We start from the raw sequence: 25,201 nt of genomic DNA, 5'->3' as shown, positions 1-25,201 counted from the left end.
TCACTTTTAGATCACTTAGTGCCTCATTTTGTGATCTTGTAAATGGTTATCTGACCATTTTGAACACTTCTATTAGCATCTTTCAATATCTGACAATTGCTACTCTATTTTGTTGTTTCTCTATCTATTTATCATTTTGGTCGGTTGGTATGTCAATTAGTTTGTCATTTCCCAACTTAAGTATTGCTAAGTTAATAATTTGCCAAGTTAAGTTCATGCCAAATGTTTGGCCATTTATACACATGATGCCAAAGCCAAACTTCATTACCACCTAATAGATAAACCAATGACAATGATATTGGACAAATGATAATCCAAACTTCATTACATAAAATTGCATGTCTACATAATCAAACTGACAGACCATCATCACCACCATCATTTCAATATATAAAATTGCAGCTAAGAAGCATTATCTACTTCTGACCCCCTGCATAACGATCAATCCATTTCATCAACTAACAGACCATCATTACCACCAATCCTTAGATAATTGCTTTAACACAACATACCACCATCTCCACCATTGCCAAAAGACCAGACTCAAACTAATTCTATAATTTCATAGCTAAACATTTGACAAAATCAAACATAGAACTCTAAGCCCCTTCGGCTCTCTCTCGTTAGTAACATTCCTCCTCCTAAGCTGACCAATCAACCTCTCATTTGAGAAGCTTAATTGATCCTCCAAAAAAAAAAATAGTCACAGCTTAATGTGTTGTTCCTCCACAGTGGGCATCTATAAAATGCCCTTCCATGATTCAATTTTGTTCTAGAAGTAATTCTCAGAACTCTTCGCTCGCAGTGACGGAAGATTCCTTGATCATTAGAGATGCTCGAATTGCTCTAGCTTGTGCTCATTGGGTGGAAGGTCAAATTAATAGCAAAATCATCACACCCACGACCTCGATTACAACATTGACACTGTGATTGAGAGTAGCAGCTCATGATCATCTCTAATTTGGGATAGCAATCCTTTTCTCCCCCGCTCTTCAATGTCAAGATTCGAGGGTTAGGGTTTCTGATTGCACAAATTTGGGAATTAGGGATTAAGAAGTTGAGATTGGCAAACGATGTCGTTTTCTAATTGTTGGGGAATAAAAAAACGATTGATGTTGGGTATGGGAGAGTGAGTAAACGAAGCCGTTTTGCCTCAGCTATGTGCAAGGGAATAAAAAATTAATTTTTTAACGTTGTTAGTGCCAAATCACTGGCCACATAAGATTTCCGTCTAGCCAATTAACGCTGAGATCTAGGTGTAAAACATAATTGAAATGTGGAGACTGATTCACAGGCAATTGTTTTTTTTGGGATAACTGGTGGTTTTGGAAAAATTTAAGGATGACAACGCTAGTGGTCTCTTGAAGAATACCATGTGTGAGGATGGGAAAATTTTTCCCTTGACCCGAGAGCTTTTTTTAAGGAAGGAAACCCGTGAAGCCATTTTCCCGAGAAACACTTTCCTACCAAACATTGTATTTTAGAAAGTAAAGTTCAAGGATTCTCGGAAATCTTCGAACTTTACATCAATCCAAACAACCTCTAATTGAATTGCTATTTTTCTTTTTTTATTCTCCCTCTAGGCTCTCAGCTGACTCTAATTTTGAGAAATTTAGATATATATATATATATATATATATATATATATAAAGAGAGAGACCCGGCTTATCTTACTCTTCACAAAGACACAAAAAGAGATCCAGGTCAGCACAAAATCACATGAATGCCATGTATTATATATTCCGTCATAGTTTCATATCTAATGCATATTTTTCTTTCCAGTCTCTTCCCTCAAAGTTGCATACTATCCTCTCTATAAGTATTATACAAATACAAATAAACCTATCTGATCATTGGTTTTATTGGAACGTTTTATACCATTAATTTTTAATTACAATAACAATAAAGTAGGGCTATTCTCAACATTAATTCACCCTTTTAATGTGTTGGCTGACAAGCAAAATTAGTCCTATTTGAAATCCATCCATTAATTTTCTCTCTTTATCAGAAAAAATTATATCTGAATAAATAGTCTTTCTCTATCACAATTATCAAATTCAAGAGTTACCATAAGTTCGATGAAGACTCCTATAAATTAGGTTTGTGAATCTATGGATGATACAAGTTTAAATATCAAAATTATATAGGTTTTCACAACGTAGGACGATAAACTTGAACAATAAAATTCCTAATAAAATAAATTTCAAGATTCAAAACAACTTCAATAATGATAAAACACTTTCCCCGATTACTGCAAATTGATAAGGTATGAATTCATTGGAATCAAGAGAAAAAATCACGTCCATAGAAATTACAAGTTTAGAATTCAATTCCACCTAGATAACCAAATTAGAAAAGAGAGTGAAACCGTGTGTTTAATAACCACTTAATTAAATAAGTCTTTAAAACTTAGTTACCAGTTAGTTATAATAAAAAATGAAAAGAGGAAAGATGAGAGGCTAATCTACTTAATTATTAAGTCAAAATCTACATAATGAGTAAGTAATAAAAATTGACTTAATCATTAAGTGGTTTTTGATTCAATGATTAAGTAGATTGGACCTTCACCTTTCACCTTTCCTATTTCCCTCTTTCTCCCTTTGATTTCTTATTACACAAGACTCTAGCCGTGATTACATTTTGAGTTATGAAAATAGCCGCAGATATATCATTGCATATGTACCTAGTGTATGCAGAAGGACTCAGGTTTCGTTTCGTTATCAAGTTTAAGATAAGGATGGGATTTTAAATAAGTTTACATTAACCTAATCAAGTGTTACCCCACTTCTCAATATCCTAACCAAGTGTTTGAGTCATTGCATGGCATGGGATGGGGATAACTAGCTAGACAAATGACCCCTATATCCTTTAGTTTAATATTTTTTTTGAATTTTTTAAATAAAAATAATTTCAAAATTTAGAAAAAAAAATTACTTGAAGAAGTGAATAGGGCCAAGGTATAGAGGCGGTGGTGGCTCGATGTCCTCGACCATCGCCCAGGCAAGCTCGCTTAGAGCGGTGGTGGCCGGCATCAAGCCCCACATTGTCCTAGGATCATGTCTCTCTTTGAATAGAGAGAAAGAGGTAGATCAAGGTTTCTGAAGCTCAATTCCGGCCAATATAGCCTCAATCAAGGTCATCGATGATCATCGAGATTGTCGGTGACCTTGATCGAGGCTGTGATGGCTGGAACCACAACCCCGATTTACCTCTTTCTCTTTTCGAGTGAAGAGAGAAAAAGAGACGATACTAGGGCAGTGGGGGTCCAACGCCGGCAACCATCGCCCCCAGGCGAGCTTGCTGGCGGCCCAAGTGTTTGGCCCCTATCACCCCTCTTCCTTCTTCAGTTTCACGACAAAAAACAAAAATGATGGCAATATTTTGTAAATGCAAAACAGAAGTAAGGGCATTCATGTCTTTTCGCATAAGGTTTTATTCTTGTCCACACTTAAATCATCCCCTAATTGAGATTAGATCATTAATATAATATCTCAACGAATCTCTAATCCAAACCTTATCTTTTTATAACCAAATATGAATTTGGGATATGAGAAATCCTAGGGGTGTGCACGGGTATCGGGTATATCGTTGGAAACTACCCTAACGGGTAGAGTCCGGGTAGTTTATATTGAAAATAGGGTAGGTTCCGGGTATTAAAATTAGGAACTTGTGAAAATCGATTCCGGTTTCGGTTCTTGCCTAAAGGGTACCCGGAACCGGTTATTTATTAAAAAAAAAGAGAGGAAAGAGTAAAGTTACTACCTCTTCTAATGAATCAGAATATAGACACTTTGTTGTGTGAGATTGTATTATGAATGTTCAATTTTGTCGATGGATTGATGAGACATATTATTATTTCATTATTGTGGATTAATTTAAATTTTGTTGATATTCTATTTGGCGTGATTATTGATTATGTATGTGACATTTTCGACTTTATTTAGTGAGAGAAAAAAATTTACAGGTTCCAACAGGGTATCCGGAACCCGTGGTATAATACAGATTCCGATTCCATGATTCAACATGATAGGGTCCGATTCCAAAATCTTGGAACCTATCCCCTTACAGGGTAGGGTCCGGGTATTATGAAAAATACCGGATATCTGGAACCGATCACTCCTAAAAAATCCTATCCCATCTATTATCGCGGGACCAAACGTGGTCTAATAGTAATAATAAGAATAACAAGCCCAAAGTTTAGGGATAAGTCGTAAATAGCAAATACCAGAGGGGGGGAAGAATGAATTTGTGCCTTTCCCTTCCAACAAGTCATCTCCCATGGAGAGTGAGAAGGCCTTTCGACGGTTATTACAGCAGTCCGTCGGGGGTAAAGGTGTCAACTCAGCTGATTGAGGAGCGAGGCGATGACTAATGACGGGGAGAGGGAATCTGAGAAACTGAACTGAAGGGACAGAGGGATAGAATAGTGAGAGAGAGAGAGAGTGAGTGAGTGATCGCAGAGCGGAGGCGGAGAGAAAGAACAGAAGAGAGAAGCAAATCAAGGCGGAGTCTCTGCTTCTCAGTGCCTCGCCTTATCTCTCTTTCCCTCTCTACCCACAAATAAAGGAGGGGCAGAAGGAGGAGGAGAAGTTGTTTGGCAATGGTGGGCTACTGCTATTTGCAGCCCACCTCCTACCACTCTCCCTTCATCGCCTCCTCTTCTTCTCCTTCTTCTTCTTGCTGTCAGCCCGTGTACTTGTACTTGAGAAACGCACAGAGCAAGAGACGGAACGCGGCGACGGCTTCTCTGCGCAGGGAAGATTCAACCGACCCCGTCTCTTGCCGCCGGAGACCCGTCCTATTTGTCGGCGTCTCGGTTCTTCCCTTCTTGCAGCTGCAGCTTGGGGCCAAAGCTCTCCAAGCCCCTGAGACGAGTGAGCTCCGATACTCTCTGGTCTTTCCCGTTTCTCTTGCAGAATTGGTGAAAATGTGTTGCTTTACTGTCGGGTGATGGTGGCCATTGGTTCTTGTTTCGATGCTTGCCCTGCTACTTTAGTTATTGAACTCGAACGGGGTTGTTCTTGTCGATTGTTTGAGCAGGAAATCCATTAAAAGAGTCCTTCGTTAGTTTCTCTTTCTTGACATTGCTGCAAAGGTTCATTCTGAAGAAACAAGAACAGCAGATTTGGGGTTGACTTGATAGAATAAATTTTCATTCGAAAAAGATAATTGTGGAATGGCCTGCTTTGCGATCGCTGAATCATTAATGAAGCTGCATATTCCGATTGAAGAGATCTTCGTTAATGTAAGCCCCATGATGCCCGAGTCTTGTTAATCTAACTTGGTTGTCGAGTTTTGAGAAGTCGACACGAATCCAAATTAAAGAAGTTTGAGAAGGGTACGTAAGCATATAAGGAACTACTCGGTGCCGGCTAAAAGTGGAAATTCCTTTTTTTCCTTTCTAATTTTTATTTTGGGTGCTTAACCTGGTTGCTTGAATATTGAAGATGCTGCGATCTCCTGCCGCACAATGTTAGTGCTATGTAATTTGAATCTCTTTTAGCTTGCGTTGTTGCTGCAACTGTCTTTGTTCTATTAGGCTGTTCTGTTGGATCATTCCCCGAACAACTCGGACCATTCTGCTCATCATGTGTCTTATAATTAAACATCCCTGGTCTCTTCTTCTGTCCAACGTTGTAATCTTTTCATTCTGTTCCAGAGGAAAGCGAGCTGAAGACCGTGGCAGATATTTCAGAGGCAGAGGTTCACATCTCTACTTGATCTGCAGATTGTTTGTCCTTTATCAGTTTCAATAGGAACTTGTCACTTTTCCTGATCTGCATGGTTCTGGCACATTTAGGAAGCATTGAGTCAAGAAGCTTCACCGAATCCTTTCCTGTCTCTCCTGAATGGAGTCGGAGTATTCAGTTCGGGAGTCCTTGGTGCTCTTTATGCTCTGGGTCGGAAGGAGAAGGAAGCTACCGAGGCAGAAATAGAATCAGTGAGTTATTTGGCACTATAGAAGATGTTCTGTAAGAATATAGCTGAGATGAATAATGATGCATTAGAGTTTTTGAGTTAACCACTTATGCTGGTTAAAAGTGCAGATGGAAAACAGATTGAAAGAAAAAGAAGCTTCAGTTGTTTCACTTGAAAAGAGCTATGAGTCGAAATTGACAAAGGAACAGGAAGAACGAAATAAACTTGTCAAGAAAGCTAAGGAAGAGCAACAGTCACTACTGAACCAGCTAAATTCGGCGAATGCGACAATTTCAGGTTTAGGACAGGAGCTGAAGAGTGAGAAAAGATCAGCCGAGGATCTGAGAATTCAATTTGATGCCCTTCAAGCCAAGCTTTCGAAGTCTGATGAAGACAAGAAGATTCTTGAAGAAAATTTGAAGGAGAAGCTTAGCACGATCGAAGTCTTGCAAGAACGGGTGAATTTGCTGAGTGCGGAACTCAAGGAAAAAGAAGATAATATTCAAATACTCAGCTCCAATTATGCGGAAAAGGAGTTAGAGTTGAAGAACTTGAACTTTAGTTACGAGCAAGCTAAGTCCGATTTAGCAAAAGAGCGGCCAGAGGTTGAAGTTCTGAAGAATGAACTTGGCAAAACTCAGAGTGAATTACAGTCAAAGAGCTCTCTGATCAGTGAACTGAATGCTAGAATTAGTTCTCTGGAGGTTGAGAGAGATGGTATTAGGGGTACACTGGAGGCTTCTGAGAGAGAGTATAATGAGCTGAAGTTATCTTCAGAGAAACGTGCAGAGTTAGATTCTAAGTTTCTGAAGGAAAGAGAAGACGAACTCCACCAGCTTAATGAAAAGCTCATACTTGCTAGGAGAGAGGTTACAGAAAATCGAGCGGCAATTTCTGATTTGACAGACGAAAGAGAAAATCTGAAGAAGCAGTTGGAAATTGAGATAGGCTATGTGAAAGATTTTAAACAAGAGCTTAATGTGACACGGGAATTACTCACAACTTCGAAAACTGAAGCTTCAGAGCTTGGAAAGCAGCTAAAGCAATCGAAAGTCACGACCTCTGAGCTCGAGGCCCAAATTTCAAGAATTAAAGAAGAGTACTCCAAAGAGATAGAGGCAATGCAGAGGAGCCTCGATGAGGTGAAAAAGAGCAAAGATGTGTTAAAGACACAGGTTGCTTCAGCAGAGGAACTTTACAGAAAAACAGTGGATGAGCTCCAAAAGGTGTCTCAAGAGCTCACATCTTTGGCAGAAAATCGCGATAACCTTCAGAAAGAACTCATCGAAGTCTACAAGAAGGCAGAATCTGCAGCCAACGATTTGCAAGAAGAGAAGAAGATAGTCTCCACTCTGAACAAGGAGCTCCAGGCACTGGAGAAGCAGCTCTCGAAAGACAAGGAGTCTCGGAAATCCCTCGAGATGCAGCTCGAGGAAGCCACAAGATCCCTCGATGAGATGAACCGGAATGCTTTGGTTCTCTCGGGGGACCTCGATAAGGCGTATTCCCAGGTGTCAAGCCTTGAGAACGAGCGAGAGGTGCTCTACAAGACTCTCTCGGAGCAGAAGAATGTGGCTAAGGAGGCGAGGGAGAATCTCGAGGATGCTCATAACCTTGTGATGAGGCTCGGCAAGGAGAGGGAGGGGCTAGGGAAGAGGTCGAAGAAGCTTGAGGAGGAGCTCATGGCCGCCAAGGGGGAGATCCTGCGGCTGAGGAGCGAGATGAAGAGTGCTCCCTCTCCCTCACCGAAGCCTAAGGACAGTGGGGACGACCAGAAGGTTGAGAAAGAGCAAGACCAACGAGTAGAGAATGTGACGGTCAGTGCTACTACTGGTAGGAGGAATGGAGGGAGAAGGAGAAGAAATTCTAACTCACAGTGAGAGAGGGAGACATGAATATCGGGTCTCATTGAAAGGCTTTCTGGCCCGAGTGATTTTCTGATAATACTATCTGTAGACATATGTCGTCGAGGTATGGGAACTAATTATCGATATGTATATTCTGATTCTTCATTGCTTTGCTTGGTATACCAAATAAATTTGCGGTGGAATCTCGATAAGTTGAAGCGGAACAAAATATTGTGAAATTAATTGTCAGTCAAAGCGAGGAGAAGTCTGTATAATGGTTTTGTTGGCTCATAGACCCCAAAAAATAAAAATAATAAATAAAAACGACCACAGTGGGAGTCGAACCCACGACCTTCTGATCCGAAGTCAGACGCGCTAATCCACTGCGCTATGCGGTCTGTTGATGTCATATCTTCGTGATTTATGATATTGACTGTAATGTTAATTTGAGTCTGTAACGATTGGAGGAGAACAAAACGAGTGTGGGAATTCAAATATTTTGTTTTTGATGGGCACCTCACATTTGATTATAGAAGCTGGAGATCGGTCGACATGAAAACTGATGTATGGCACTTGCACATGTGAGTTTGAATCTTACTTGAGATCTCCTAAATGGCCATGTTCTGCCAACATATCTTCTGATGTCAGCCTATTTGCTTGACCGACTTAGCATGGATGATAAGCTCATGTTGGGTATCCTTCCAATTTGGAGGAAGTTGGGTTCAAATCGTATTGGGCTTTTATCGGGTTTTGGTAGGCCCAATGACCCATTTTTGTTAGGGTTTATTTTTCAGCACAGAGGCAGCAAAACAGGTGCTGATCCGCAGTATAGAAAAGCTGCAGAAATAGAGCTAAAATTCGGGTATAGAGGGCAATGCGCAGCTGGAGATCAAATCTCGATGGGGACGTCAAACGAACTCCGATTGAAACAAAATTTTGACAGCAGCCGTCATCAAGTATCCCGAAGTGGATTTTCAGGAAACGATATCTCCTGTCATATCCGTATCCGTGTATCCCACTAACTCCGGCTTACCCATACCAAAGTGCAAACACACCTTGGAAGTTCCTCTGAGATACCTCAGGATCCACTTAACCGCATTCCAATGTTCTTTCCCTGAATTGGAGAGAAAACGACTAATTACACCAATAGAATGAGCGATATCTGGTCTTGTACAGACCATGGCATACATCAAACTCTCTACAGCTGATGAGTAAGGGACTTTTTCATCTCTTCTTTCTCCTTCTCACTTGTAGGACATTGCTTCGAGCTAAGTTTAAAATGAGAAGCAAGTGGTGATGAAACTGGTTTAGTATTACCCATGTTGAACCGATCTAAAATCTTCTCGATATACTTCTCTTGAGAAAGCCAAAGTTTTTCACTTGATCTGTCACGAGAAATATGCATCCCAAGGATCAGCTTCTGTCACGAGAAATATGTATCCCAAGGATCTGCTTCGCTAGTCCCAAATCATTCATGGCAAAGGACTTGCTGAGCTCTTTCTTCAACTCTACAGTCTTGCTCATATCATGACCAACAAGCAATATATCATCCACATATAACAGTAAAATGATAAAATCACCATGATAATCTGAAGTGGTCTGTGTGTAGCCATGGCTCAACATGAAAGAGTCAAACTTTTTGTACCACTACCGAGATACTTGCTTAAGCCCATACAAGCTCGTCATCAGCCTGCACACCAAATGCTCATTACCTTTAACTCGGAATCCTTTAGGTTGCTCCATATATATTTCTTCCTCCAAGTCACCATGCAGGAAAGATGTTTTAACACCGAGCTATTCGATCTCTTGTTAGGAATCGACAGGCCTACTTCGGACTCGGGTCCATCTGTAACTCAAAAGCTTAAGCCAATGTGTTGTTAGACCATTGTCTCTTATAAACCTATAGATTTCCTCTTAACTTTTCCATGTGGGATTACCTCCAACATCGGCTATCACCATTTTCCATATAGGAGAGAAACCGTCCCAACAATTCTCCCCCTTCTCGACTATGTGGAGGATTTCGTCGTAATCCTTGTGATACGACGGTAAGCAACATACTGGACACAATTAACTTCGAGCCGGGCTCCTACTTCCGGACTCGGATACCAATTGTTAGGACCTTCACTAGCCATGAGTTCCACATTAAGGCCTGTTGTGGTGTGGGCTTCCCTAGAATCATTACCTTGAGTTCTGATACCACTTGTTAGGAAAAATCCACATGCCTACTTCGGACTCGGGTCTATCCACAACTCAAAAACTTAAGCTAATGTGTTGTTAGATCATTATCTCTTATAAACTTATGGATTTCCTCTCAACTTTTCCATGTGGTATTACCTCTAACACTCGCTCTCACCATTCTCCATATAGGAGAGAAACCGTCCCAACAGTTCCTAAGCCAACTGTGCATAACTTACTGAGCTTTTTATGCTTATGTAACTAATTAGTTTATTACCTTTGAGTATTCATGTCATTCAGTCAGTCGATTGTATTAAGCGCCAGCCTACTGTTGTATCGAACTTTTGTACATCTTGCTCATCATCTATTTCTTAGTTGGGTGTGCCAGCTAAAGATCTATTTCATCCTTCGGCAGTAATTATATTCCTAATCAACGATGGCTTGTCGATTGTATTAAGTGCCAGCCTACTGTTGTATCGAACTTTTGCACATCTTGCCCATCATCTATTTCTTAGTCGGGTGTGCTAGCTAAAGATCTATTTCATCCTTCAGCAGTAATTATATTCCTAATCAACGACGGATTGTCAATTGTGTTAAGCGCCAACCTACTTTTGTATCGAACTTTTGCACATCTTGCTCATCATCTATTTCTTAGTCAGGTGTGCTAGCTAAAAAGATCTATTTCATCCTTCGGCAGTAATTATATTCCTAATCAACGATGGATTGATCAAAGACCTAAAAAACCTAAACCGTGAGGCCTAACTTTTAATTTCGTAAAAAATTCTAACATCGACTTTGTTGTCTTGCGTTCTTAAATTTGCTAACGCCAATTGAGCAGCTTAATTGTTAACCAAGTTGAATAACTGCAAAAGTGCTTAATTAGTATTTTATATGTTATGAAAATCTTAATAAATTTTTCTTTTGTATTATATATATATATATATCATCAAGATATACTTTGAGATGAAAGCATATAGAGATTTTTTTTTTGGGGTGAAAATACGGGTGAAAGCCCAAATGCATTAGAAGGTTAACGAATAGAAAGGCAAGGCATGGTGGCCCCTACAATATCTCCAAAGAGAACAAGATCGAGCCCCATGAGGACAGGCGCTAAGTCTACGCACACCAATAGGGAGTATCAGCGCATGGTTGGCTAACCAATCCGTACATTTATTACCTTCCTTACAAACATGCTCTACCAAGACTGTCCAATTCCGACGAAGTCAAGCTCGAATGTCTCCTAACTTTTTTTCGTTCAGAAAACTTGTTTTTTGACTTAATTAGACTGAGTTTATTTTTATTGTACTTAAACGAACCGTATATATATGTATGTATCATTCATTGATTTATAATTTGAACAGTGTTCCGTCAAATCGACACTTCCAACACATTTCGCTTATCCACTATCTTCATTATATTTGTGCACGGTGATAACATTATATCTAAAGGTTATTACAAAAGGCATTTCCCTAATATATTGGTTCGAAGGTAGTTTAGAACCACAACCAAAAAAATAGACGATCAAAAACAAACATAATGCGATTTATATTTCATCAATTAATAATTAGAGTAGGTTGATAACTCTATGAAATAGGGTTGTTTTACTCTTTAACTGCCTATGACTTGATGCTAAGTTTTCAAATAAGCTCATGTTTCTTTAGTTTAAATTAAAGAGGCTTATGCTTGGTTCCGTCAGAGAGAAGAAAAGAGTAGAGGAGCCCCCATTTGAAGATGGAAGAAGACAATGAATTCGGTCCACCTTGCACGGACCCGAGTGTGGACTCTCGTCGGGGACCGCATGCTTGCTTTTAGATTGCACGGCTTGGGAGTGTCCACCTTCCCGGGGATGCGTGACGGACACGCGTGAGAAGGAGTCGTCACTTATCATTTTACGACTCGAAAGTCGAGGGCTTATAAGTTACCCGGGTCTAGGGGTGTGAAACACATAGTTTTGCTAAGGTATTGATCTGTGCGGAATCGGAAAGTCCGAGTTCGGTGGTTCACGTTACGTGCGGGCCTATATCCTGCACGCCCTTTCGGTACCCTGGTTTGCTAGGCTTGCTGTTTTTATTTACCGCGTGAATTAGGTTGCGCTCGGCATACACGTTTTGACACCGGAAATTAGGTGAACTAAACGATGTCGGTTGAGAAGTCGAGAGAGATGTAGACCCGTGTGTCGGGGAATCGGTTCACAATCTTGCGTTACAGTTAATCAAACTATGATGTTTGAATTCCTGCGTGAACCGGAATCATGAGATCTTGGGATTACTCTTGTTTAGGCAAGCACTGGACCGATTTGATTGATTCGACTCTCGGATCGTTCGCTCACCGACTGGGATTCTTATAGAATGAATGTACAAAATAAATCCTTACAATGCTCTCAAAAATAATAAATACAAATTACAAATGATTGAATCCCAGTCGATTCGAGTTCGGTTATTATTCCGCTCCGACTAACCGTGAGTTCAGGGAAAAAATTGAAATTCAACTGAGTTCTCAGTGAATAGGGCGTTGGACCCTAAGTGCGATGTGTCCTATGGGTCGGGCTCGATTCGCATGGACAGACAAGAGCAGAAAAGTAACAAACAACAATGTGAATTGCAGACAATGTGTTTGTTATTGTCGAGTTTACGTAGATTAACAAATTATTAACCCATGAGCATTTTGCAAGCAAATGCTATATGCTAAACAAGCAAACACGTGTAAAACATTTTGCATTCAGCTTTGTTTCAAGGACCTGACAGACATGATGTCTGTAGTCAAGTTCTTTGTGTGTGGATTGTTTTAAAAATTGTTCCGTATTGTGACACTGAATTACCATTGAATTAGCGAAACTCGTGTTTTGACTCTAGATTTGGAACCTAGAGTTCCCCTAACCATTATCTAGTGTTTGGTTAGGTCGAGTGAAGGTTAATAAGCATTTTGCATGTTTTGTGATAGAGGTAATCGTTCTAGTTACCCGAGTCTACGATAGGATAACAGAAACTCATCAGTGGATAAGAAAAGGCTTTGTAGATGAACCTGTACCTGAACAGGTAGCCTATTCTTATCCTGATACCGTAGTGTTTCTATCAAGCTAACCCTATGGGTGTCGTTAGGTTGTGAAAAGACAGTTCTGCCCTTTATTTGAAAATTATTTTCAGAAAAGGGAAACATCGTAGTGCGGGCCACCTCGGCCTGTAGCAGGTGTCAACCAATTCCCTGGATTTTCCAAGGTTGTGCAAGAACCCCGAAAAAGTCAAAGAACTGGTCGATCTAACCGGAAGTGATTTAAAAAGATCTTTTGTATCCTGAACCGAGTTACTTGAAATCAGGTAAAAACTCAAGTTGAGATACACAAGTCCTTTCTAGACATTCGTGCTACATCGGACTGTGCGTTTCGGGTTTTGAAATGGGCAAGTTTTGAAAAAGGCATTAACGCATTCATCGACGTGAGTTATTAGTTAATTACCAATTCATGCAAACTTATCAGTGCCAAGTGGGTTTCATCATGTGAACGTCCCGATTAACCCGTTTGTGAATTTACAACTTAAAATTAAAATGCCGAATGCAGTAAATGTGCGGGTTACGGACAATTAGATAGATCATGAATTGATTCACTGAATGAAGTCCGAGTACCCGAAAAGCTTAATTTAATGAAAACAATTCATGACATGGTGACCAAAACGGGTCCAGGAAAGTCGAGGATAATTTGGTCAAAATGACCAAAATACCCTCGGAACCCAAATGACCCCAAAAGAGTCACCGATACATGAACCCATGCATTTTGCTTTAAAAATAATATTTTAAAGTTGTTAGCATGCGGGATTTGCGACAATATTGAAATTTACAATTTGCACAAAATCTGAGAAATGAATTTTATCGAGGTAAAGAGACCGTTCTTAACCCGAATAAGGTCAAAGAACTCTCGGCTCTTTCCTCTTGGGAATAGCAGTGGATTTCCTTGACTTGTTTCGGGTTTCAAGCGTTCTCTTTAACCCAATTTCGACTATTTCTCACATGCTCAAACGTTAAACACGGTAAATAATACGTATTTAACAAAGTCGGTATTGCCATGAGTTTGAAAAACGCATTCAAACATACAAACATGTACAAACACGTTATTTATGGAATCGATAAAACAATGCTGGCTCCATGGATGCGGAAAAACATAAAGATTCGGGAAACAACTTAAATAGGGGCAAGGAAACCGGTCTTGACCAGAAAAGGTCAAGAGCACCCTCGATTACCTTTCCAAGAGGTTAATCCGAGAGCTATCTTGGCTTTTCCGGGTCGATATGGTTTCCTCAACTTTGATTTAAACATTTCCCGACATATTAGCACGTTAAACGATAATAAACATGCATGATATAACATTGAAATTGCATAAAAATTAAAACTTGGAAGTAAAACGTGCATAAAATCAACTTATAACTCCGTAAACACAACAAAAATGTAAAAGTCCTAGTTCCTCTAAGTCGGAAATGGTCATACCTAGTCCTGGGATGCGGGATGGGATTGTTGGAAGTCGGGTTGGATCGTTGGTAAGTCAGTTTTTGGGCTGTTTTTCGTTGAGCAGACTCGAAAGCGCAAACAAACCTAGTTGGAACACTGAACAGACCCGACTGGCACAAGTGGGGTCGGACGTCACCACGGAGGCTCCCGATAAAATTTTGAGACAAGGTCAGCGGCCTTGGGTAGCCAAGGGACCCCTCTAGGTGATCGTTATGGTCGTTTGCTCCTAGAGTTATCAGGCCGACCCGTATAGTCCTGCAAAGATCATGGAAAATAGAGTGTGTCCTGGAAGTTGGCCCGACTGGGCAGTTGTCGGGTCGGAATTCACCACGGTGGATCCCGATGGAATTTTGATGCAAGGTCAACTGCTCCCGACTCCTAACTTACCTCCGGAGGTGATGGTAGTGGTCATTTGGCGTAAAGGGTCTCGGATCGACCCGATTTGCAAGAAAAACCGCAAGTCAGACAGAAAATGTGACCCGACTGGGCAGTCGGGTTGTTTCTTCGTGCCAGGATAAAACCAACGGGTTTTTCTTCGATTTCTTGACTCCTTGATATCCTCGGGTTGTGTGGGGAAGTGTTTGATGGGTTTTGGCAGCTCAAACCGGTTTGGAAAGGCTTGAAACCCGGGTTGCCATTTTTGACCAGAGAATAGGGTTTTCTGGGTTCAGTTCTGTGATGGCTGTTCCGATGGATTAGAGGCTTCAAACTTAAAATCTAAGCTCTTAAATGAATAGAGGGGGTCGAAAACATGTGGGATATGAAGTTTTGTGAAGTTTGGATTTAAGTCAGGATGGTTTCCGACTTAAGACTTTGCCCAGTTTTTGCTTGGTTTTGCTTGTTCTTGCTGAGCTGCGGTTTGCTTGAGTTCTTGAGAGTATTTCAAGAGCGAGAAAGCTTGAGAGATGGTGTGAAGTGAGTTGTGATTAAGTTAATGACTTAGAAAGTATATATAGGCTATGCTTAAGTGCAATTAGTGAAAGAAAAGTGCAATTAAGGGGCATAGATTAGGGGATCCGAATTTATTAAGGAAATATCAAGCTCAATCCTCATCCATTGCATTAATGGAGAAGAGATGAAAGCATTGATGAAGATGGAGTGTGATCTTGGTTGATTGAAAGATATTTGAAGAGGAAGACAAATGCAAGTTGCCTTGCCCCTTTAGAGAATTCGGCCATGAAGGGAAAGAGAAGACTAGGGTTGATCCGTGGGTCCCACGGGTCATGAGGGAAGTTCGGGACAAAGTTCGAGTCTCGATTGATCGCGCGTTCGAGGTTCATGGCTCAGACGAACGTCGAATTGTCAATGTGCGTGCGAAACAGTTTAAATGAGCCCGAAATCACCCATTTTGTTTAAAGAAATGTTCGTGTGGTTTTTGGGCTCGGAAGCCGGTTTTGCTCATTTCAGGCGATCAGAGCAAAGTTAGTCGTTTCTGAATGCATATCTCGTATCTGCATTCCGCATTTGTCATTTTGATGTGCATTGTCAATCATACTGCAAATTTGACCAATAAGCCGATATTGAAAATGTGAAGCCAAAGACGTCCTAGGAGTCCGAATCCGGATTTCTCAGAATGCTTTCTAAGTTGCTTGGATGATTCGGAGATCGCTGCGATCTCTGTTCGTTGAGAACGAACTCCGAAGGATTGAAAAAGTGCATCTAAGACCCTAAAAGCATTGTTCTGAGGGCCTAGATGGGTTGTGAGATTCCGTCTGAGGATTTCACATTGAGCCTTGGGATAAGCGGCACTGGATTGACCAACCATCTGACGTCAAATTTTCGTAAAATGGACACTCGGTTATGAATTTCGATTGAAAATGGTCTTTTCTGCCATTCGGAGGTCACTTGGGAAACTGAAAGGGATATTGCAGTATGATTTGCCCATTTGCGTATGTCCGCTGTAGTTTTTAGAGCAATGGATGGCTAACTTGGATTGTCGATGTTCTGTCAGAGCAGTCTCCGGATATGATTTTCCGTTAAGGGGTATGCTTGTTCTGCCACTCGGGAGTCGTTCGAGGTGTCTGCGTGACTTTCGAAGAACAATTTGAAACAATGCTCATGCTCTGTATAATTGTTGAATATGATTGCATCTGACATCGGGCATTAACTTTTCTCTGGTGAACTGTGTTTTTGAACTCCCACTGAAAAGTTCTCTGTATACAGAAAATTATTATGTATAGAGCAGATGATCTGCGAAATGTGTTTGAAAATACTTTTCATCTGTTTGGCACCGCTAGGGATTTTTGGAGTCCAATATTGGATATTTTCTAATGGTTGAGCGAACCAGCAGGAAATAGCACTATTGGCGACGTATTTTGAAAACACCGGTTTGGATGTTGTTTAAGGTCTCTGTTTGCTCTGTATGTTGCTGGATGATTCTATATGTTCTTTTGTCATGTGCATGAATCATATGCCTGTTTCTGTTGACTTGAGAATGAATATCAATTTGCCACTCCGTCGAGCATTCTTCTGCATCGATACTCAAGTCATAGCCTGAATTGATGTGGATAAGCATTGCCTGAACTGGTGAGCCAAAATGGGGTGCTGACACACCTCTTGAGGAGGCGGCTCCCCAGTCTCCCCAAAATAGGGGGGGAGGGGAAGAAGCCCTACAAGAAATGGTTACTTTGGGATCTCAATCTCGAGATTGAGGAATGGGGTCTTCACTAGCAGCCACCACCCTTCATATGAAATGGTTCGGCTGCCTCATAAGGCCCTGGCAACGTCCGCCTTGAGAGTGGTGGTCGCTGATGGGGGCTCCTCCTCTCAGGGATCAAGATCTACAACCCATGGCCTTTAGAATCTCGATCTCTGAAGGGTGGAATCATCGCCAGTAGCCACCACCTGCTTGCCCTAGGTTGCCAACAACTAACCTCGGTAGGGTCACGGGGTGGTGGTGTCCATCAACGAGGCTCATCACTTTTAACTCTCTTTACACTCTCCTTATATGTAGCTCTCTCAATTTCTTTTTCCCTTAAATTTCAAAATATGATTTTTCATTGAAAAATATATCATTCTTAATTTCCTAAGACGGTGCTATGCCAAAGAGACGGTGACATGCCGGATGACTTATGCTATAATTTCTAGTAATTGAGGGAGTAGATTTTATTTTTGCAATAATTGTGGGAGTGAATATGTCAAAAACTTCATGAGGCAAAATTTCTCGAGCTTTATAATTTATGAGGTGGACGGGTTATTTTTTCTCGGTGACGAAAGAGGCCTAACGCCCCGTACAAAATATGAAAATGAACAGGAACAAGGTATGGAGATTCTCAATAATTAACGTGCCTTATAAAAGATGATCTAAACCGTTACGAATCAAACGAAGAGCGCGAACTCCCAGCTGAAGCGAAATAGCTCTCCTCGCAATCACAATCCAAGTGTAGCAATAATCTCTCGATTCCTCAGAATGGACTCCTTGACTTATGATAGAAGAGCACGAAGAGGAGCACCAGCCTCTGTCCCAAGATGAGTGCTCGAACTACAGTAGGATCAACTAGCTCCACACCCGAATGAACCCTCCACGGTTCGGCTAACGCTGAGGTTGCAGAGAATAATTATTTTGGTCGTGTTCGCGTTAAAATATTTCCTAAATTTTCTTTATTATTATTATTTAATTGAAAAACAGAGGTTCAATATAATAGTACATGCTCTCGACGAAATTAAAGGTCCTCATTTCAATTTTCGTTAGTAGAAGACTAATTGGACCGATTAGTCATCAATTGGGGATAAAGATGTATGGAAGCAAAACCACTTGAGATGTGGAAATGCCCCAGCCATAAAGAAATTGATAGAAAGGAACAAATTGTTCATCCATGGTAAGAGATGAGAATTATTTTCAAACACCGTGCGAAGTTGTTCCTCTTATAAAAGAAAAACAAAAAGTTTTGTCGTCTCCCTCTCAATTGCTTGCACGTTCTTTTCACCTAAAAGACTGGTGAATCGACTAAACGCACGCAATTCTTCAATTTTATTTTCTAATATATGGGTAGGCAAACATACGTGCATGTTTCATGTACGTGTAATGATACCAAGAGGTTTCGATACATTTCTCGTGGAGCCGATCCCGCGATTAATTTACGGGCTCTAGTTTACAAAGTTGTGCACCCGAACAGTCAGGTCAATAACGAGAACAAGTGTTTGACTTTTCATCTATGATGATTTGAGGCCTGGTTTGGAAACTCGATGAAATCATTATGATGACGACCAAAGCATGTATGAAGATAATATGTGCTTAGATTCGTGGCATGTTAAGTGTATAATATTACAGGGGAATATAATTCCATATGTTATTGAAAGATCCGGGACTGGATGATCGCACACAATATTACTTATGACAGCTTAATTAATTATATTAATCCAATTTTCTTGTATCATCTTCGAGCTTGGCATACAGGGCGGAAACCGTATCAGATTATTGCAAAAAGATATATAGTAGTACTGAATTTAATAAAATGTGTCATAATAATTGAAAATTCAATAGACTTATACTGGCTCAGACCTATTTCCACTTAAAAACTTAAACTGATAAGCGGTGATACCCAAGTCGTATATTAATCTATGGATTTTTCTTTTCTTTTCGAATGAAGGATTTATCTCCTTTTACTTCTCATCGATAGTTTGCCCAACTAATTGTATTAGAACACACCATAGTCTTTTTATACACTGATCAAATACCTAATGATCGTCTAGTTGGCCACGACATCATGGAATAAAATATAAAGAAAACCACTCTCGAAGTATTGGCGGTTCACTCGGACTGAGGAAGTAATCGAGCATGGAGGAGGACTTCACTCACCCTCATTACCGACGCATGAGGCTTCACTTAGAACTTATTACCAAACCGAAATTTATGTACAAACACGCGTGCCTGACTGATCTCTCTTTAGATGTATCTCAGTTCTCGCTCTGATCACGCCAACAGATGAGGATCGCGATGCACCGCCGAAGGATGTGAAATTTTGCGGGCTGCTTCTGCATGCTATGGCTGCACTTCTCACCTATGGATCGGCCACTACCATGACTGATTCGTTGATTGCAAGAGCATCTACGCCTGTGATTCTCGTGAATCGTCTCCATCTCTTGATGTGATTGTTTTTGTACGTGTAATTTTTTCTTCATATGTGGTGTTGAGGTCTCGCAGAGTATATATAGAGGAATAAGATGATATTATTGGAGTTAATTGGGGTTATGGACTTGCAGTGAAATTTATGTAAGGCGTTCTCGTTCTTCTAATTCGGGTAATGAGCTAGCTGAGATATTTTGAGTGAATACCAATCTCTCAATCTAAAAGTTTAAGCTTGTTACTTTATCTTATGCACTAATCAAAAAATGATATGATTTGATTTCCTGGATAATCTAATGTTCCTAACGCTTCCAATCAAGAGGAGCATGTAACGCAACAATAACAAGCTCCATGCATTTAAATGTCCAGCTACTCAACGACATTTGACGACTGCGGGGGGCTCCTTGGGCCAACAATAATATTCATGAATCGACAAGGACCTCTTCTACCCAGTGATCATAAAAAGGAAAGGGAAAATGATTTGAGCATCTTGAACTCAGGCATTGATAAATAATGGTTGACCTAAGAGTTCTTAGATGTAAAAATTGGGCAGAAAATGGTTAATTCAAGCGGTTCAGCGCTTGTTCTCCTTAAGCAACATTTAGGGTTCAAGTCTTGTTAATGAAGAAAATCCTTAATTATGAGAGTTTTACTCATTGCTGCACTAATCGATTCGAACTGGATTAGTCATGATTCGTTAGATTTCTGGCTACCAGCGTACACAAAAAATAATAAAATTGCAATCTGGTACTTTACATTAATTTTGCGTGCAACACGTGATAATTTTAGTAGTTTATGTAAATATAATATGAATTTGGAAATATATAAGGAGGGGGGAAATAGAAATACGTTTTCCACATGTAAAAGCCCGTACCACCAAATTACTTTTTACTGTATGCACTCATCACCTAAATATTATTCGAAAAGACCATAAGAGTGTGAGCACTACAACAAAATAGTTTATAGGTAACGAATTGGTTAATTTTAGTTGTCAAAAAGTTATTTTTAACATCTAATGTGGCATTGGGCCATTCCAAATATATATATATATATATATATATATATATATATTTAAGTGAGATTATAATGATGGTGAGGAAAAAATACGCGTGAAAATTTATTATTAAATAGAATAAAAAGATAAAATAATAATGATAATGTTGTTGAATTGATGGAATAATATAGTGGAGTTGAAAATTTTATTATTAAAAAATTGATTGTAACAATGATTAGAAAAAAAATATGTGTGAAAAATTATTATTAAATGGGAGAAAAAAATAAAATAGTAATAATTATATTGTTGAATTTGAAAAAAAAATTGAGTGGAATGGAGTTGTAATGGAGTTGAACTCTATTACCAAACATGACATTATAATTTTTTTTACCATACACATATTTAGTCGCCAAACTCTTTAGCTACAACGAAGTTATTTTAGTTGTTGTAGGTTTTAGCAACTATATTTTATTAGGGAAATTTACTTAAAATGGCCCGTAGTTTATTTATTTTGTCAAATCCATCATATGTTTTTTTGTCAAATATATCCCATGGTTTATTTTTTGCATCAAATCTATCCCGGCGTTATCTTTTCCGTCTACATTTAACGGCCGTGCTAACGTGGCACGTAGGTAAAAAATCCCATTTTATTATTGCTTACCAAAAAACTACATTTTACTATTTAGCAGCTGAAAATTGAGTTAATAAATACTTTATTGGTTGTTGATTAAACTCTTCCGACAACTAAACTTTTCACTTTACCAAAGAGTAAATTGTAGTTAGTTAGTACCTAGAACAACTAAAATGACTTGGTTGTATATCAGTTGTTACAGTTTAGTAGTCAAAGGACTTGGCAACTGAATATATGTATGGTTGAAATATATTTTAGTTGTTAAACATTACTTTTTTAATTACTAAAATTTATTCATAAGTTGTTAATAAGTTACTTTTCTATAGTTGACGCAGTTATAAATTGAGTTCGTGTGGGTGAAATTTTTCCTTGTAGTGCAAGGAGTTAAATTCATCGAAAGCACCTTATGACCAGACTAAGCAAACATCATAATCAAATTAGTCTTAACCAATAAATTAAGGATATCCATGAATTTCACTTAAAAAGGGAAAAAAAAAAGGGCTGGTGAGAAACCTTTTGGCCTTTATATCAATAAATTATATGGCTCTATATCATAGTTTCACTATAAAATTATCTAATTATTTTTTTGGAAAAAATAAGTATACATAAAAGCACTCTTGGACTTTCTCTTTTTTCTAGTTATGGAGAGGTCCATGAATCTAGTACAATGAAAATGAGATATTAATTGAAATAGAATTACTAATAGCTACCGTATTAGACTAGTGAGTCTCCTTTGTATAAAAAAGTACTAATAACTATTAAAAGGGCACGAGTAGTCCCACAACGAGTATAAAAAATGTACCTATTATTTACTAAGTGAAGATAAGTGCTGCACCCTCTTAGTTTGGTCTTATTTGCTTTGTTAGATTCATGGCAAAGAATGTACAAAATTATCTTTGAATGTATATAATTATCTTTTTTGATAAATAAAATAGTAGGCAGCAGTAGTGGCGACTTTGCCGCTCCTCGCTATGCAATATTCGAAATCTCGTGTTCAACTGCGAACATATCTGACGATTGAACAATACAAGCATTGACTCCGTCAATGTAGCACCACATAAGACCTAATATAGTTCACAAAAAACCGTTATTTCTAAAATCCAAGCAAAGGGCACACTTCTAGCAAATGTTTGAGACAAATGCATATGGGAGATATAGAGTTACTAAACCACTTGAGAGTAAGCTTGGAACCACTAAACTACCATCTTTGGCGATTTACATAATTATCCTTAAAATTGAGTGTTGATTCTTAAGTAAGATCTTGAGTTGAAGTCTTGTAGATAGAGAAAATTTATTATTCGAAGAATTTTACCTATTAGTGGACCTACCTAGCTTGAATTTGGATTAGTCAAAATTCATCACACTTCCACAATCCACATACCTAATGGTGCAAATAGAAAACACGTATTGGATTTTGTGAAAACAGTTAATGTGGATTCATATAACAATCAGAATGGAAAAGTTCTATCGAAATTCTTTCAGAGTACTTTTGGTTCCCTACGCTAGCATTACTCACTTTTTTTTTTCCTCCGGTTACAAGAAAGGCATATGAGCCTAGTATAATTAAATAGGAATCTTAATATTTAATAAATGGGTATAGGTAGTTCTATTGGATGTTAAACATGAAAACTCTTGGTTACTAGGCGAAAACATGGGCCACTGCATTATACTCTCTTTTGATTAGTGAATGTAACTTTAACAAATAGTAAATTGTATCCTTATGTATAAAATTACTTTAAATTTATTACTCAATTAATAATTCCTATAATTATGATATTTTAGACTACCGTAAATAAATTCAAATTCAAATAAGCTAAAAATTCACAAGTAGTATTTTTCTAGTAAACATGACGAACCAAATTAAGAGAATATAAAATGGGAAATAGCCTAAAAATTCAAATAGGTTCCTTAAATTCTTAATGTATCAACTTTTTCAATTTTTGACATGAAAAACCAAATCCTTCCGTTTTTCTAATCTACCAACCCATTAGTTTTGGCATTAATGGCGCTGACATTACCATTAAATCTGCCTATGTGGCAGATGACAACACACGTGGCAGCAGTGTGTGTTTCTTTTAACCCGATAAATTAAATAGTTTGACATTTTTCCCCCAATCTACCAAAATATCATAAACTCAAAAAATTAACATATTTTTCATATGTTCCCTAATCTACCTAAATGTGATTTATAAGTTTGAATTATGAAGTCATACATATGTATGTAGGTTTGATTATTGAAAAATATCGTCATATATCCAACATCTGCACTTTTTCTCAATTTCATCCCCACCTACGAAAATGACAACACGAGGCACCCCAACGTTTATGGTGATGTCTGAAATCTATCCCACCGTCAATATTTCACCCATTTTGGACGGAAAATCTGACGTAGCATGTAATAGTGCGGATGTGGCAATATTTGGGCCACTCCTATGTTGGCAATCATGAAGAGTTCATCGGCCAAATTTGAGCTACCTATTTTAATCGCTTGGGCCACCATAATGTGAATTCTTGGATGCTACGGAAAGCTCATATACAGGACTACAGCTTAGATCAAGTTTCGAGTTAAAAAGCAAAAAAACAAACTAGAAAACTATTCTTGAAATTCAATTTTCATCACAGAAAGTAGAAATTTTGTAGAGCTATATCTCTCAAACCGTACAATGAAATTATTAGTTGTCGATTGTTGTAACTTGGTTGTGACATGAAGAATCTGACCACGTAAATTTTTAGGATAAAAAAATGATTTTAATGGAATTCTCCATTTATGCAAAGTTCATCGGGCCAACTTTGAGCTGACTGTTTTCATCGTTTGAGCCACCAATTTATGAGTTCTTCGATGCTATGAAAAATTCATATATAGGACTATAACAATTGGCCGCTCGTAATTTCATTTTACGGTTTGGAGATATAACTCTACAAAATTTCTGCTTTGTGTGATGAAAATCGAATTTCAAGAGCAATTTTCGGGCTCGTTTCTTAGCTTTTTGACTCAAAACTTGCTGCTAAGCTATAGTCCTATATATGAGCTTTCCATAGCATCCAAGAAATGCCAATTGGTGGCTCGAGAGATGGAAACGGTCGGCTCGAAGTTGGCCATATGAAATTTCATAAACAACAAATTCCATTAAAGTCATTTTTTGTCCAAAACATTTACATCATCAGAATCCCCATGTCACAAGAAAGCTACAACAATTGACCGCTCATAATTTCGTTGTACGCTTTGAGAGATATAGCTCTGCAAAATTTCTGCTTTGCATGATGAAAAATTGAATTTCAACAACAATTTCGTAGCTCGTTTCTTCTCTTTTTGACTCGAAATTTTCTTCTTAGTTGTATTCATATATATGAGCTTTCCATAGCATCCAAGAACTCGCGATATGGTGGCCCGAGCGATAAAAATATGTAGCTCCAAGTTGGCTCGATGAACTCTTCATGTCAGCCAACATAGGGGTGGCCTAGACTCTGCCATGTCAGCACCGTTACGTGCAACGTCAGATTTTTCGTTCAAAATGGATAGAATATTGATGGAGATTTGAGACGTCACCCTAAACATTGGGGTACCTCCTGTCATTTTTTGTAGGTTGGATAAAATTGAGAAAAAAATGCAGATGTTGGAATATGTGGTGATATTTTTCAATTTTCAAACCAACATATATATATATATATGTATGACTTTGTAATTCAAATTTATAATCCACATTTTGGTAGATTAGGGAACATATGAAAAATATGTTAATTTTTTGAGTTTTTGATATTTTGGTGGATCACGAAAATATGTCATACTATTTGATTTTTTGGGTTAAAAAGACCACACATTGCCGCCTTGTGTGTTGTCGTCTGCCACATAGGTAGATTTAACGGCCTCGTCAGCGCCGTTAATGCCGAAACTAACGGGTTGGTAGATAGGGGAAACGGAAGAAGATGTTTTGATTTTTCAGGTCAAAAATTGAAAAGTTGGTACATTTGAAAATTTAAGGAAACTATTGAATTTTTAGGCTATTTCCCAAATGTAAAGCCTCATTTTATCAGTGAATAAAAGCCTAATTTTCGTAGGAAATAGACATAGTTTTAGA

General features: G+C 38.7%; 1 protein-coding gene and 1 non-coding gene across 2 annotated transcripts; one reads left to right on the top strand and one right to left on the bottom strand.

Moving 5' to 3' along the window:
- Positions 1-4,384: 4,384 nt before the first annotated feature.
- Positions 4,385-7,973, top strand: LOC116200732 (MAR-binding filament-like protein 1-1). Its single transcript, XM_031531598.1, has 4 exons — positions 4,385-4,874; positions 5,660-5,703; positions 5,801-5,941; positions 6,048-7,973. Exons 1-4 carry the CDS (start codon positions 4,601-4,603, stop codon positions 7,797-7,799), a joined length of 2,211 nt encoding a protein of 736 aa, XP_031387458.1. The 5' UTR covers positions 4,385-4,600; the 3' UTR covers positions 7,800-7,973.
- Positions 7,974-8,090: 117 nt separating this feature from the next.
- On the bottom strand, positions 8,091-8,164 carry TRNAR-UCG. The gene has a single exon. It is a non-coding gene; the product is annotated as a tRNA-Arg (tRNA).
- Positions 8,165-25,201: the final 17,037 nt, after the last annotated feature.

The sequence above is a fragment of the Punica granatum genome, chromosome 3 (assembly GCF_007655135.1).
Source record: "Punica granatum isolate Tunisia-2019 chromosome 3, ASM765513v2, whole genome shotgun sequence".
Classification (NCBI taxonomy): domain Eukaryota; kingdom Viridiplantae; phylum Streptophyta; class Magnoliopsida; order Myrtales; family Lythraceae; genus Punica; species Punica granatum.
This window is presented reverse-complemented; position numbering and strand designations above follow the sequence as displayed.